Source organism: Sorex araneus, chromosome 4 (genome assembly GCF_027595985.1).
Source record: "Sorex araneus isolate mSorAra2 chromosome 4, mSorAra2.pri, whole genome shotgun sequence".
In the NCBI taxonomy this organism is placed as follows: Eukaryota; Metazoa; Chordata; class Mammalia; order Eulipotyphla; family Soricidae; genus Sorex; species Sorex araneus.
Genome location: NC_073305.1, coordinates 37,187,822 through 37,204,206, shown reverse-complemented (window position 1 = coordinate 37,204,206; position 16,385 = coordinate 37,187,822). Strand labels below are relative to the sequence as shown.

Below are 16,385 nucleotides of genomic sequence, written 5' to 3'. Positions count from 1 at the left end.
CTTCAGCCTGCTGAAATATCTCTCCAATGCCAAGGTGATACTTTAATTTTCTTGCTTATCCCCCTCCTTATTATTTATGAGCCCAATCCATGAAGTCCCCTCTAAAATAAGAATTTTACAGACTGAATTGCATTCTCTACGATGGACAGATCATAATTTGTCCTAATCAATCTCTTCCCCCTCCTTTATTTTGTTATTTAGATAAATTCTTTTTTTTTTCTTTTGGCTTTTGTTAAACAATCATGAACGTTCTTGAAATTCTTTCTGTGTGTCTCTGATTAGATCCTCAGGATAAATTCCTAGAATTTAAGGGATTAAGGTTGTATTGTAAAATTACCTTTCAGAAGTGCTGTGGTAGGTGTCTTCCCTTTGAAAGATATGAAAATGTCTGATTACTTTGATTTCTATAAATGTACCTTTTCTAACTTGATGGTTTGATGTGTCATCTCATTATTTTATATTCATTAATTTGTTTCTGAAATTATAATTTTCCACAGTCTGGTGATCTGAACTATGAATGATCTGTTGAAGCCCCTTGTTCCTTTAAAAAAAATGATATTGTCTTCTTTTTATCCATTTTTGTATAGCGAGTCTCCAATTTGTGGCTCTCTTTCTGTGCTTTTGTAATTTCTGTCGACATTTATAGATATTTCCCATTTTTAGAGCCAAACTCCCAATCTTGTTATTTTTGGCTTCTACCCTTACTTTTATGAACTGAGGGTATTTCTCAATTAAAATTGATTAACTCCAGATTTACTTTTGATTTTCTTAATGGTTTTATGACTTACTTTTTTTTTTCCTGCTAAACTGCTGTAATTCACCCAACACGGATCTCTGTGCTGATTAGCCTCTTTAGAATCTGCTGGGAGAGCCATCTTCTGTCCTTTCTCAGTTCTGTCCCCGGTGCTCCTTGCTGAGCTTTGTAGAGATGCCTCTGTAATATGAAGCTTGATTGCAATCAATACTACAATTGGAATGTCAGGCCTTGTGGTTTGAACTTTAAGCTTGCGTCGAGAACCACTGTTTTTACTGTTTTTATCAGCCCGTAGTGATTTTTTTGCTTTGTTGTGCTTTGTTTTACCTTTTGTAACAGAAAATTTCAAATATTCGTAAAATTTAAAAACCCATCCCCCAGCACATTAAGAAAATTCTTCTGCCTGCTGTGTCCTTTTCCAACCCTGCCACCAGATGGTGGTGTTCTCATAGAGTAAATAAAAAACATTTGACGATTTCGTTCACCAGTAATTCCTTATATTGTCACTGTCACTGTCATCTCATTGCTCATCGATTTGCTCGAGCGGGCACCAGTAACGTCTCCATTGGGAGACTTGTTTGTTACTATTTTTGGCATGTTGAATACGCCACGGGTAGTTTGCCAGGCTCTGCCGTGCGGGCGAGATACTCTTGGTACCTTGCCGGCTCTCCGAGAGGGATGGAGGAATCGAACCCAGGTTGGCCGAGTGCAAGGCAAACGCCCTACTGCTGTGCTATCACTCCAGCCACCTCTTTTAAAATATATACACAATTCCATGATCATCTAACAAATTTGCTAGGAATTCTTTAAACTCATAGAATGCCCCATATTTACATTTTGTCTCATATTTTTCTTAAAATATCTTAAAACATTTTAAACATGTTCTTTCATTGATTAAGTCACTAGTGCTAAAATTGGGCTCTTTTCAAAGCCAATTCCAATAAGCTCACTCCCATGTGGTGGCTTCCTGCTCTTTGGAATGGCAAGAAACATTCCAGGCCATGGTCCTGCTTTGTATCTAGAGTCAGTCACTTCTCTAAGTGTTAAAGATTTATTGAGGAAGATGGTATTCCCAGACTATACAGAGTTGCACACTCTCATTGTTACTAGTTTTCCCAGTGACAGGCATCCTTCAAATTAAGGACTTCAAGAAGATATATGTGTTGAAATTGGAATGCTGACCCTACAAATTCAGGATACTAGGTCTTTACTCAATCTCTTCCCTGAAATATTGTTAAATATCGTTTCCACATTAAGAAACCTGATTCTCTTGGGAATAGAAGATTGAAATCTTCAAAATTACTGTGTGTGTGTGGGGGGGGGGCTAGGTTTGACCACATCCTGTTCTCAGGGAACCATATGTAATATTTGGGGATTCAAACTGGAGTCAGCAGGATGCAAAGCAAGTGTCTTGACCTGCATTCTATTTTTTAATTCCTTTTCTTTGTCCCACAACATACACATATGACAATATCAGGATAATAGTTTCAATACTATTATAGAGACATATGATTATTGAACACATTTTGTGTCTGTCAGGCATGCTGAGTTTGGATAACTTCTAGGGTTGTATATATATTTTTATAAATTACTTTTATCGTGGTACTATAAATATAGCACATTTATCATCATAACTATGTTTAGTGTATGATTCATTGGTACTAAATTCACAGGGGCTGGATCATAGTATGGGAGTTAAGGAGCTTGACTTACATTCTAATGACCCTGCTTCAAATTTCTGGAATCATATATGGCACTCGGCACCACCAGGGGTCACTCCTGACCACCAGAGGTCACTTCTAAGCCAGGAATAGCCCCTGAGTTCAGCTGGATGTGGCCCTCAAGCCAAATACCTTCATGATGACGTGCAATCAGTATCATTATCTATTACCATAGCTTCCATCTTATAAACTGGAACTCTACATCCACTCAAAATAGCATCTAGATTCCCCTCCATACAACTCTTAGCAACCACATTCTACTTTCCATCTCTCATTTTGACTACCTAGGGCTGGAGCCATAGCACAGCGGGTAGGGCGTTTGCCTTGCACACGACTGAGCCAGGTTTGATTCCTCCATCTCGGCAAGCTACTGAGAGCATCCCGCCCTCACGGCAGAGCCTGACAAGCTACCTGTGGTGTAGTCAATATGCCAAAAACAGTAACAACAAGTCTCACAATGGAGATGTTACTGGTGCCTGCTCAAGCAAATCGATGAACAACGGGACAACAGTGCTACATATAGATTCTACATATAATTATGGTTTATATATAGAATTCTAAATATTAATCCCTTATTATATTTACAAATCAATGTATACATATGTACATATACATATGTGTGTGTATATTTGTCTGTGTGTATGTGTGTGTGTTGCTTGGATTTGAGCCTAGAACCATGCAAGGCATGTGCTGTGGCATGCACACCCCAAACCTCCCTGTCTTTTTACTTTGATAGCATCTTTTCATAAGTCAGATCATGAAGTCATGAAATTTTCATGGTCAATTGTTTAAATGTTCATGAACTTCAATTTGTTTGTTTTGTTCTTTTATTACCATGCATTTAATGTCATATCCAAAGAGTCATTGCCAAGGCACAATGTTGGGAAACTTTTGTCCTCTGTTTTTTTAAATAGGGAGTTTTATTGTTTCATAAATCATTCAACTTAGATTTTACAATTAGGGTTTGGATTCATTTTCAGTTAATTTTTGTACATGGTATTAGGTACTTCATTCATTTGCATGTGGTTATCTAGTTTTGTAGTACTGTTTGCTGAAAAAATAACCAAGAGCTATATATTTTTGGTATGCACTGATGGATATAGATATGTAAGTTTATATATTTGATATAAATTCAAATACCGTCCCCCTCAAATCAGGCCTCAATTTACAATTGATAGAACAAACTGAGATGGTCTCCTTGCATTTCAATTCTATTTTTCTTTGAACTCTGTGGCAGTTCATTTTTTTCCCCTTAGATTACGTTTTTATTATTTGTTTTTGGGGGGTTGCATCTGGAGGCACTTGGGTCTTACTCCTGGATCTGTGCTCAGGGATTGCTCTTGGTAGTACTCAGGTAAAAGGCTATTTTTGAGGTTAAAGAAAAGACAAACTTTCTTTCTTTCTTTCTTTCTTTCTTTCTTTCTTTCTTTCTTTCTTTCTTTCTTTCTTTCTTTCTTTCTTTCTTTCTTTCTTTCTTTCTTTCTCTCTTTCTCTTTCTCTCTTTCTTTCTTTCTCTCTTTCTTTCTTTCTTTCTTTCTTTCTTTCTTTCTTTCTTTCTTTCTTTCTTTCTCTCTCTCTCTCTCTTTCTTTCTTTCTTTCTTTCTTTCCTTCTTTCTTTCCTTCCTTCTTTCTTTCTTTCTTTCTTTCTTTCTTTCTTTCTTTCTTTCTTTCTTTCTTTCTTTCTTTCTTTCTTTCTTTCTTTCTCTCTCTCTTTCTTTCTTACTTTCTTTATCTTTTTTAATTGAATCACTGTGAGCTAGAACCCTTACAAAGCTATTTATGATCAGGTTTTAGTTTTCCAACACCCACCCCTTGAGTCAGGTTACTGCTGAACCTTGGCATTAGCTCATCGCCTTGAACTCATGACTTGTTTGCTATTAGAATCCAGATTTCAGTTTTCACAGAGACTATCAACTGCTGATATTCCAACTATGGATCTTGGGCTAACTTGTTATTCACCTATTTTAAAAACTTTCTTGATATTTTCCTTCTTTGCCAGTTTAGCTATGCTTTAAAAAGGAATTAAGTTCTATTTTATCTAACATCTCCCATTAAATAGTTCCTCTCTAATTTTCAAAATGTGAAAATGCTCATTTGTTTTTACAGTCTTTCTTGACCATTAATAGAAACATTTATGACTATGTTCTAACAAAGATTGAAAATTTCATTATGAAATTATTATAGGTTAGTGAAATTTTATTAGAAGTACACAAGAGTTCACTTATTAAGAGAATTTTAACTACCACTTCGTGGAATTTATTGTTAAAATTTTGCTACTAATGTTTCTGGCTTCATTGAGGATTGCTTTGTGCAATCTAAAATATTAAGCTTTTAATAAAAATTCTATAGATGTTTGCAAAGTACTTGTGATCTTTTGTTTATATTATAGCACTGTAGCACTGTTATCCCGTTGTTCATAGATTTCCTTCAGCAGGCACCAGTAATATCTCCATTGTGAGACTTGTTGTTACTGTTTTTGGCATGTCAAATACACCACAGGTAGCTTGCCAGGCTCTGCCGTGCAGGCGGTATACTCTCGATAGCTTGCCAAGATGGAGAAATTGAACCCAGGTCAGCTGCATGCAAGGCAAATGCCCTACCTGCTGTGCTACATAGCTCCAGTCCTTGTCTCTATTATAAAATGTAAAATATAAGTGATATATGTGACTTTTTTCCTTCCATCAATTTTTAATCCTTTCAGTTGTCCCTGAATATGACTGCTTTTACATCTAATGAGAATTTTAGAAATTGTTAATAACAATGCATATAACTTTGGAACAATTTCTAAAAGTTCAGAACTGTTTACATAAAATTAGTATGATAATGATCTCTCATCCATATACTTAGGTGGCCAAGACATTTTTTTGACAGAAGAACAGAAGAAATACTATAATGCAATGAAAAAATTAGGATCCAAAAAACCTCAAAAGCCTATTCCAAGACCTCTGGTGAGAAAAAAAGTGATTCATTATAAATACAAAATTCGTGAAAAGATTACTAGGACCTCAGATGTTTGTCATATATTTTCAAATTTATAAGTTCTAAGAATTCAATAGAACCCAACTATAAGGCTCAAGGCCTTAGAAAAAACTAAACATTCAAATCCAAGAATGAGAGTTTGGACAAGAGAGGCATGAGAAATAGTGCAGAGGTTAAGGCGTCCCATCCCACTGACCCTGATTAAAATCCCTAGCAGAATGTGGTTCTCCAAGCACCATCAGGGTACTGATTTCTGAGCAAGAGCCAGGAATAGTCCCTGGGCATCATCATTGGGGGGTATGGCTCGCCCTTGTATCCCCAAAAAGAGTTTGGGTGAGAACTTAAATTTTCACTTTCTCATGCCAATGACATTAACTCAGCAATTTGTTTGCTCTTGACCAAGTTAAAATATATTCACAATCTTTCCAGCATTTTCTGGTGTAAAGTTGAGGTCAAGTGTACTCACTCTACAAGTGTTTATGAGGGAACTTTTTGTATCAGGATTAATGTTTTCTGTAAAATCAGACAGTAAATGATTCAAGTTTTGCAAGCCCAGTCGGCCACTACTATTCAATTTTATCGTTGTAGCCCCAAATCAGTAAGAGATGACCTCAAACCATGTTCTAGAAAACACAATGGTTTTAGGCCACCTCTGTGTTCCAGTCACTAGATCTCTCGATCATCATGTGTTCTAAGAGTTTGATGTATAGAGATTAAAATGTAGATTTCGCATAATTTTGTGTCAGCCTTTCAAATTAAAAAAAAAAACTCGTTAAACTGGGCCGAGATTTCCTCAGAGGAATTACAGGAAGACAAGTTGCGATGCAATAAGCAAAGGGTCTTTATTGGCTGGCTTGAGCTAGGGCCCTCGTCTGGCTCACCGACGCAGTAACAGGTTTCTTGGATGAGCGGCCCCAACTTTCAAAAGTGAGAGGCTCTTATATAATGGTTTTTAACATTGTATAACAGGGACTTTCCACGGACCAACTCTTTTGGCTGCAGTCTGAGGGGCTTTTCAGTACTTGTATTAGCTGATTGGTTATAAGTTGGAGTAACATAAGGATATACAGGGTGGGGCTTCCCTACCTGCATCTGATTGGTAACCCTTAGTTGACCTCACCATGGCTATCTCACTTCAGGGAAACCATGACTCAATTCCAGATATCTGTGCTCAATTCCAGGAACCAAAATCTAGGCCTAGCTTCTTCTGGCTTCTTTAAGAGCCTGCCATGGTTCTGTCTTTGCTTCTCTATCTCTCACTCACACCCATTCTCATTTCGTGGGCTAAACAAAAACAGGTAGTGGACCAGACTGGGCCTGCAGGTCATAGTTTTCTCACCCTGGATCTCTCTCTGAATCCAGCTTTACCAGGGCATTGCAGGGAAAGATGGAAGAAGTAGCACCCAGGGCTGCTCCCCATGCACGCAGACTAATTGGAAAGCTGAGGTTGAGAGCACTCGATTACAAAGTAGCACAACAGACACAGTTGGTAACTCTGACAAGTGATTTTGAAGGCTTTCAAGGCAGCAAGCATCAGTAGGGGTCAAAATATCTGGGAAGTAATATGGAGGAGGGGCATGTAGATAAAATAGATTATTTTCATGCAAACTCACTTCCCAAACTCACCAGTCACTTTACTTGAAAGCAACTTTAAAACTTATTTCTAGCACTCAGAATAGAGCCCAGCTCTAATCTAATAAAGTCCTCTAAAATGTGCTCTTGATAATAATTAGTTGAGCGAGATACTACATTTCAGGTTACATATAGAAATGTAGTATCTATTCATCCCCCTGGGATTAAATCTGTAAATTTCAGGGCAAGTGTTTAGGCTTTACATAGTAAAGAATTTTGGCCAAGGGATTAATGATATATTATATTTGGAGGGGCTGGAGAGATAGTATAGGGGTTAAAGGACTGGCCTTGCACATATCCAACCCAAGTTTGAGTCCCACCACCATATATATCCCCTGAGCAATACCAGGAGTGACCCCTGAGTGCAGAGCCAAAAATAAGCCTTAAGCATTGTGATATGTGTTCCAACCCTCCCTCCTCGCCCACCCCCCACATTTTTTTCTTATTTGGAGAGGTTTACTCTGTTGATAGTATGCAAAACTTCTGTTTACCTGAGAAGAATCTACTTTTAAGTACCAGTCTCATTCTCTAAGTATGGACTTGGATAGTTTTCTCTGCCCTTGAGCCAATAGAAAACTTTTATTTGTATGCGCTTCAGTATTAGTTGGTTATAGATACAGGATTACCTAAAAGACTTCATCTTATAAATACCTGAGTGTGCAGTTTGCACACAACTGTGGCACACATGTGCGCAACTCATTCTGTAGCACCTATGCGACGCATTATCTCAGGGGGTGTGTAGAGCTCGCCAGGGAGTATGCACGCAGGCAGGATTACAGTGGTGCAGCTGCAGCCACCAGGCTTCCCTGCTGCACTGGGTATGCCAAGCTGCAAGGAAACCTTGAGTGGGCATGGAATATGTTGCCTCAAGGAAGCTGCCCTTCCCTTCCGTCACGGTCTTCTATAGCGTGTTTATCCCATGTCTCATCTAGAAGCAAGTGCCACGCCCTGAGAAGCCAGAGCTCACCTCTCAATCCCTCCCAGAGAGTGACTTCGACCACCAAGGGCAATCACTCTAGTTTGGGCTTATACCAATCTTCCCTACTCCAGAGAGCAGAGCTGTGTGAACTAAATCCAACCTGCCCCTGACATCCCTGAGTTTGGGCTTAGACTTCACATTGGCCCTGAACTAACAGCTTGATCTCCTCAGAGATTTGTTTCAATCTTTAAAATAGAAATACTCTCTTTTACCTATGGAACAAACAAATAACAGTTGCACCTGGAGTACGTGTGTATTGAGGAGGCGGTGGGTGGGTATGTGTATACAGTTTATCTGTATCTATCTGTCTATCTATCCCCTGTCTAATTATCCTCAGACCAGTGGATATGGAATGGTTTCTGGTTCTTACTAAGCTAACCTTGACTAGTTTAAAAGTTATACTGGGGGCTGGAGCAATAGCACATCGGGTAGGCACAGCGGGTAGGGTGTTTGCCTTGCACGCAGCCAACCCGGGTTCAATTCTCAGCATCCCATATGGTCCCCTAGCACCGCCAGGGGTAATTCCTGAGTGCAGAGCCGGCAGTAACCCCTATGCATCGCCAGATGGACCCAAAAAGCAAAAATAAAATAAAAGTTATACTGTAGTGTAATGGCTGCAGCACAATAGAATATTTTAGAATAATATTCTAATAGTGATGTTTTTTATTATCTACCTCTTTAGGTAATTTTTACTCTTAATATCCTTCAATTGTCAAAATTTTAAGTTAAAACCTGTATGTGTCTGCAGGCGCATGTGTGCATGTGCACACGTGTGTGTGCGTGTGTGTGTGTGTGTGTATGCAGGCATAAGACCCAAGGCCTCAGACATGGCAAGCATGGGCTCTATCAGTAAGTTATGTCACCAGCCTTCAAGTTGAATTTTTCAGATCAATGCTTACTCTCCCAATCTCTCCCAGCGTTTATTCTCGCCTTTATTGTGATTCCCTAGAGGTCATGCTTCAAAGTATCTTTCTGACTTCCTAGACACACTCTTTCTTAGAAAACTCACTTGGCTTTCAAATTTATCCTTCAGAAAAAAGTTACAGGGCTCCCAATTCAAAGTTGGAAAGACAGCACTTAAATGTAGCATTGCTCCAGTGCTATTTCTACTCTCTTTCTTTTCATTTCCCTTGGTCTCCCTGAGTTATCTCACTTTCATGGTTTTAATCCATTTCAGGGTGGACATCATTAAGCTTCACATCTGCTTTCCTGCTCCGCATCTGAGCCACAACCCCATACTTCCACTAGCCCATGGTTCCTGAATGCCCCATTAGCTCCGCACATTTAACATGATCAGTCAGTACAAATCTCACAATCTTCCTCTAAAACTCTTCACTCTATGTTCTCCAGTTGGTTGAATGACTCAGTCAGTCAGAAATGATAGTCCCAGCCATGTTGCTCCTTATAGCCCTCTCCACTCAAACACGCCAACCCATTTACTTCCACACTAGCTCTTAAACTGAAGTGTTTCTGTTTTTCTCCATTGTTATTATTCACAAACCAACATCTGCCTGGGTTATCATAATATATCTCTTCGGATATGAAGATGAAGTCTTAGGGGTCTATGTGTTCTTTAAATAAGATAACATATGCATATCTTAGTTGGATGGTCACAGAATGCAAGATAATTAAAGACATACAAATGTTGAAAATAATCTTTTTGTAATTAATAACGATAGGCAGTATTAATATCTCAGATTGTATTTTAGAACAGTTATCCACTAAGTAAAGAATAAAGTACTACTTCACAGCAGTTAGATTAAAGATAATAATAATCATTGTCACTGTCATCCTGTTGCTCATTGATTTGCTCGAGCGAGCACCAGTAACGTCTGCATTGTGAGACTTGTTGTTACTGTTGGCATATTGAATACACCATTGTAGTTTGCCAGGCTCTGCCGTGCGGGCGAGATACTCTCGGTAGCTTGCCGGGCTTTCCGAGAGGGGCAGAGGAATTGAACCCAGGTCGGCTTTGTGCAAGCAAATGCCCTACCCACTGTGCTATCGCTCCAGCCAATAAGAATAAGAATAAGAATAGAATAAGAATAATAAATAGAAAACTGTACCATTTCACTGTACATACCTGTTTAGGTACACAAATTTGATTTAAATCCTCTATCAGAGCAATTAGCACATAGTTAATGGATGGTTTGGTCATCTCTGTGTTCAGGGATCACTTCTGGCAGTGTTTGTGGGACCGTATGCAGTGGTGCAGGAAGTCTAACAGGGGTCAGTTTTGTGTAAGACCAAGTCTAACCCCCTGTATTATCTCTCTATCCCCTATCTAATCAAATTGAAATAAAAAATATATATCAAGAATTTTGTGCCTTTTGAAAAGAGTTTTGCATTTTTAAAAGAAATATTTTAACAATGCAAGAGAAAAAATTATCCTATGAATGTTCTATGTATATGATCATATTTTTGCAACTCAAAGTAATTCTTTTCTTTTTCTCTCTCAGAACAAATGCCAGGGTTTCGTGTTTGACATAGTCACAAGCCAGGTCTTTGACATCATCATCATCAGCCTCATTATTCTCAACATGATTTGCATGATGGTTGAATATCATGGACAAGATAAAGACATGAAATACACGCTTGATCTTCTCAACACAGCCTTTGTGGTCATCTTTACAATTGAGTGTCTCATCAAAATCTTTGCTTTGAGGCAGTACTACTTCACCAATGGCTGGAATTTATTTGATTGTGTGGTCGTGGTCCTTTCTATTGTTAGTAAGTAAAATCAGCAACTAGGGAGGCCCTATTCTGAGGGCCAGAGGGACCCTGAATCTTATCATTTGAAAGTGTGTTCAAATGACACATAAAGCAAAAAATCAGACTTAGTGCAGTTTCTGGGAAACTAGGTGTTTTAACGCCATTCTCTGCGGGGAGGTTGCTAGGAGATAGAGTAATTTTCATTCCTTTGACTTTCTACACACTTGAAAGAGAGAATTAAATAATTATATGGATCATTTATTCAATGGAGATAAGCAAAATTAAGATGACTCAATTTTTTCATGGGGTACATGGTTTATCCAGGTAGTTCTGCCTTTTCTAGGCAACACAAAGCCCTAATAAGCATATTGTAGTTTGAGGATTTAATGTTTAGCTCCCATATTTTGTCTAAGTTCAAAATCTATACTGATGTCATATCACAATTTCTGTGCCCCTGTAGCATTGCAGGGCTGTTCTCACCTCCCATGTGGAACTTCTAAGACCCAATCTATATTGGACTTCAAAGAGTATTTTTTAAGACAGAGTTTTCTTTATTCTGATTTCCCTGTTAACAGACCACAATATGCACTATACATGTATGAACTGCTTATGCACTATTCTTCAATAAGTCTCATTCTAAAAGGTATGTTTTCCTTCAAATATAGACAGGATTAATTCTAAATTTCATGAAGAATGAAAGGGAATAAGAACAATTTGTCACATGCCTTTATAAAATGCACACACCCAAAACACATAATCAATTCTGAACTTAAATTCTTTATGGCTATATATGAGTTTATATAGAGAGTTTATTCTGGGTTTTTGAAATTTTTTTAAACTAAATCTATAATTTGACTTTATAATTGTGCAAGAACTTGCCAGAGGCCTTTCTCATAGTTCAAAAAACAGTGAAGACAAAAACTAATTTCACAAGTTAAAACTTTGTGCTATTTCAGAAAAGGTGTGTTAGACAGATATGTTGCACCAAAATATTTGGTTCCTATCACAACAGCAGGCAATACAGATGTTTCAGAGAGCAAGAAAGTAGCAGGATTCATAGTTTGTTTTGGTTTCTGAGCCTTGAAGTTTATCTAGATAATATGGAGGAAAACATCTTCTACATGTTTTTAGTTAGATGGACCTTTAATCATTACTGACACAAACACAAGTCCTGGTAAAACTGACAGCAGTTAAGAAATGGTGGTAGAATGAATCTGGGGGAATCTTCTGAAGGTGTAAAGAACTTACGGTTCTTTCAGTATGTAGGGAGCCACTTATTCATCCCATTGCCAAACTCTACTAGACAGTGTCAGACATTGCACTTTGTGAAAGTATCTCTGACTTCTGTCCTTTGAACAACCACCAGGCAATGGCAGTTACACTTAAAGCATTCAACTGTAGTGGTTGAGAACATTTTTACATTGAATATAATTCTGTTAACTATTGTGGGCAATGTAAGATAGTCCTTTGCTGGTAGGTCTGCCATCTGACACAGTTCCCACACTTTCATAACTCTTTTTTGAGTTAAAAAATAAGTGTAAAAAATAAGTGTGAGGGGCTGGAGCAATAGTACAGCGGGTAGGGTGTTTGTCTTACATGCTGCTGACCCAGGTTCAATCCCTGGCATCCCATATGGTCCCCCGAGCACTGCCAGGAGTAATTCCTGAGTGCAGATCCAGGAATAACCCCTGAGCATCACCAGGTGTGACCCAAAATAAGTAAAAAAAAAAAAGTAAGTGTGATCAAAGCCAACCTCTCTTCAGGGTCAACAATATAGTTGAGGTATTAAGACTTATCTTAACAAGTCAGATAAAGAAGAGTTAATTGAATACCAAATCACATTATTCACAGAACAAATGAACTCAAAGAAAGAACATATTAGTGTAGACTTAATTAGTCAAGGAAATATTCTTGAAGGAGTTGGCTTTTAAGGGTGGACTCCTACTTGTTGCTGAATTGGTACTTAATAAATTCCATATGGCTGTCCAACTGACAAGTTACTCAAACTTCTTAGGCTCAACAGGAAAGTTGGTGAAGCATTTCAAATAGTTCTCTTTAGTCATTAGGTGATGGTAGATAAATTTTCCTGCCCATCATCCTCTAATGACTTTGAAGGACCTACAGAGTAAGAGGAAGGCCATGTCAACACAAGGCAAGCATGTTCCAGCCATTCTATAATATTTGGGCCAAAATGTAAGTTGTTTTTACATCCTAGTATCACTCGCCGTTGCTGTAGACAATGAGAGAACTGGGTAACATTTTAGGCCAAATATTTAGCTGCTTATAGTCACCTCTGCTTAAGACTCAATTTCTACAACAAGGCATTTCAAGTTCAGTCCATCAGCTTTTTTACTTAGTCCTCTCAGAAATCCTTGGAATGACCTTGTTGACAAATGGCAGTGTTAGCCAGGAACAAACATCTCCGAAAGCACCATTTTCTTCTAGTAACTTTAAATACCTAGTGTAAGTATTGTGCCTTAAGTGTATGAAATTACTTATGAAATAGCCTTTTATAAACTGCACTCTCTTTCTTTGCATATCTTTAATGTTTTAGACCTCCTATTCTGTTTAAATCTAAGATTGTATAATCCTTGAAAGGTATTTCCAAGTTAAGGCACAGATGGATATTTTTGCAAATATTGGTGAGGAAAATTCTCAAAGTATAAATTACCAAAAGTTGGTCTTGCATTCCAAAGTAAAAGATAAGCTGGGCCTGAAATCAGTAAGCTTGCTGAAATTGACTGATCCTTCTCCTTCTCCTAAGGTACACTCATTTCTGCCTTGGAAAGTCATCAACAAAACATTCCTTTCCCTCCAACACTCTTCAGAATTGTGCGCTTGGCTCGGATTGGCCGAATTCTGAGACTTGTTCGGGCAGCACGAGGAATTCGGACTCTCCTTTTTGCTCTGATGATGTCCCTTCCCTCCCTATTCAACATCGGTCTTCTGCTCTTTCTGGTCATGTTTATTTATGCCATTTTTGGTATGAAATGTTTTAGCAAAGTAGAACCAAACGCTGGGATTGATGACATATTCAACTTCAAAACTTTTGTCCACAGCATGCTGTGTCTCTTTCAGATCACCACATCCGCAGGCTGGGATACTCTTCTCAGCCCCATGTTGCAACCAAAAATGAACTCCTCTAACTCTCAGTCAAAGGAGAATCACCTCCCTACCATAGCCATAACGTACTTTGTAAGTTACATCATCATCTCCTTTCTCATCGTTGTCAACATGTACATTGCTGTGATTTTAGAGAACTTCAACACAGCCACTGAAGAAAGTGAGGACCCTTTAGGGGAAGATGACTTTGATATATTCTATGAGGTCTGGGAAAAGTTTGACCCAGAAGCAACACAGTTTATCAGTTATTCTGCCCTTTCTGATTTTGCTGATGCCCTTCCTGAGCCTTTGCGTGTGCCCAAACCAAATAGATTTCAATTCCTAATAATGGACTTGCCCATGGTTAATGGAGATCGACTCCACTGCATGGATATCCTCTTTGCTTTTACCACGAGAGTGCTTGGTAACTCCAGTGGCCTGGATAGCATGAAGGCAATGATGGAAGAGAAGTTTATGGAAGCCAACCCTTTGAAGAAGTTGTATGAGCCCATTGTCACCACCACAAAGAGAATGGAAGAGGAGAGATGTGCTTCTATCATTCAAAAGGCCTTTCGAAAGCACATGATCAGGATGACGAGGTGTCTCTTAGAAGATAGGCCTCATGAAATACTCCAGACTCTTTACGATGGAGATTTGCCCAATGCTGGGGTGGCCGAGGGCAAAGTCCACTATGACTGAGCCTCTCACAGGTTTCCTTCCCTCGCCTACAGCCTTGCCTACAGCCCCTGAGCTACCTGCACAGTGTGGACAAGCAGTGGTCTCTTGGAAATAGCCATTTGCATTGGTTTTGGCTAAAAGAGATGAAATTTCAATGTTTCCTGCTGTGAGAGAAGATAAGGCCTCCAGATTATTCTCCAAGGACCCTGTTCTAATAAGAAGGCATGTCCCACGGGAGCTGTAGAGGACACAGTAATGTTAAGGTTGAAACCATTTCAAATTATGTCAAAAGAACAAGAAACCAAAGCCATAAGTCTTTACAATTGGGTTTTCCCCTATGTTTCTAGGTACATTATCCAATACCTCTGTTTGATATTTTTCCCAATGCAAGCATGTATTTTATCACATAGAGCTCTTTTGCATGCAAAGTGGAAAATCTGCCAAATAAATATCTCAGCTATTTTTAAAATCAACATGAAACATTTGGGGTTTATTTCAAACACATAAAGGCATGATCTCGATATGTTCATTACCACCCCATCTTTCACCAGCTACAACCTCTACTATGAATGTTTATAATATACATATATGGGAAAATGAATAAATAAAACTTTTGATTTGTACTACTTTCAGATCGCATGCTAAAAATCCCCCTTGTTTGGTTGTTGCATAAGTAGGGGTTTCAATTCAGTGTTTTGTTTAGAATTAAAAGCTGGAGCCAGTGGAGAGCTGGAAAATGTGTAACTGTTGGCTCTTCAGGAAAAAAGTTATGATTTATTGCACTTACTGAGACATGTGGTGTGAATATTCCATTGTGGATGTTTTTTAAGCTTCTAATATTACTGAAGGTGGAGTTGAAAAGAGTCGCATATAATCACCCTCGGCTGTGACTTCAGTCTGCTTGAAATATAACACTGGTGCCACCTTGGAAGAAGAGAGTACTCTCTTAGCAACACCTACAACCTAGTGTGAGGCGGGTCACAAGACCTGTGGGTTAGCCAATGATCTTAGCTACTAGAAAAAACCTCACCCTCATCTTATCTAAATGTCTGCAGGGAATGCATCCCAGAGAATAATCCAGGCCTATCTAAGAGCATAGCCTTGGGAGGATCCCAGGAGTCCCCTATTTTTCCAGAGAGATCCATAGAGTTGGAGAGATAATACAAAGATTAAAGTACTTTCCTCGTACGCAGCTCCCCCTGGTTTGACCCCTGCTATGGCTTATCGTGTCTTGAGCACAAAGCAAAGAGTAGTCCCTAGGTACAGTTGAAAAACAGAAAAGCCAAGAAGTCAAACAAGACATTAGATTACCAACCCCCTGAAAGACTAGACTCGGGGCACAGATCAGGAGGAAAACCCCACAGAAAACCCTGGAATTCTCTCAGACAAGTGGCCAGTATCTGCAGCCTGTAATCTGCTATCCTGACTTCTGGCCTGCTTCTCACTCTCTGTGGAAGAAGGCTGCTTTGGCTAGGATGATCGGTTAAGTGGCATTTACAGTGGGTACAAGATCCAACAATGATGAGATGGACAGGAGTTTATATATAGCCCTGTGCTCTGGAGCATTGGCAAAATGGTATAGTTGTCTAATAGTAGTGTTTTCTAATAATATTGTTCTCTAATCCATTTCGATGTCTATTCTATGCATGGCAATTATGCATCAGACACTGGCTAAGTATTGTCATGAATGATCTCTTTACTTCTGAATGGGTCAGGGAGGAAGTCACACCCATTCTACCCCAAAAGCAGTGACCACGTGTGGTCTCTCATATAATAGAGCTGAGCCTTTGTGCCAGCCTGGGGAAGGGAGTACATAGTCCCAGGACCA

At 38.9% G+C, this 16,385-nt stretch overlaps 1 protein-coding gene across 1 annotated transcript in view; it reads left to right on the top strand.

The window, feature by feature from the left end:
* Positions 1–14,578, top strand: part of SCN11A (sodium voltage-gated channel alpha subunit 11) — a 113,351-nt gene extending 98,773 nt beyond the window's left edge. Inside the window, exons 24-26 of the mRNA XM_004614562.3 lie at positions 5,323–5,423; positions 10,525–10,795; positions 13,542–14,578. Of these exons, the coding sequence (XP_004614619.3) occupies positions 5,323–5,423; positions 10,525–10,795; positions 13,542–14,578 (1,409 nt within the window). The remainder of the gene's footprint in view (positions 1–5,322; positions 5,424–10,524; positions 10,796–13,541) is intronic.
* Positions 14,579–16,385: the final 1,807 nt, after the last annotated feature.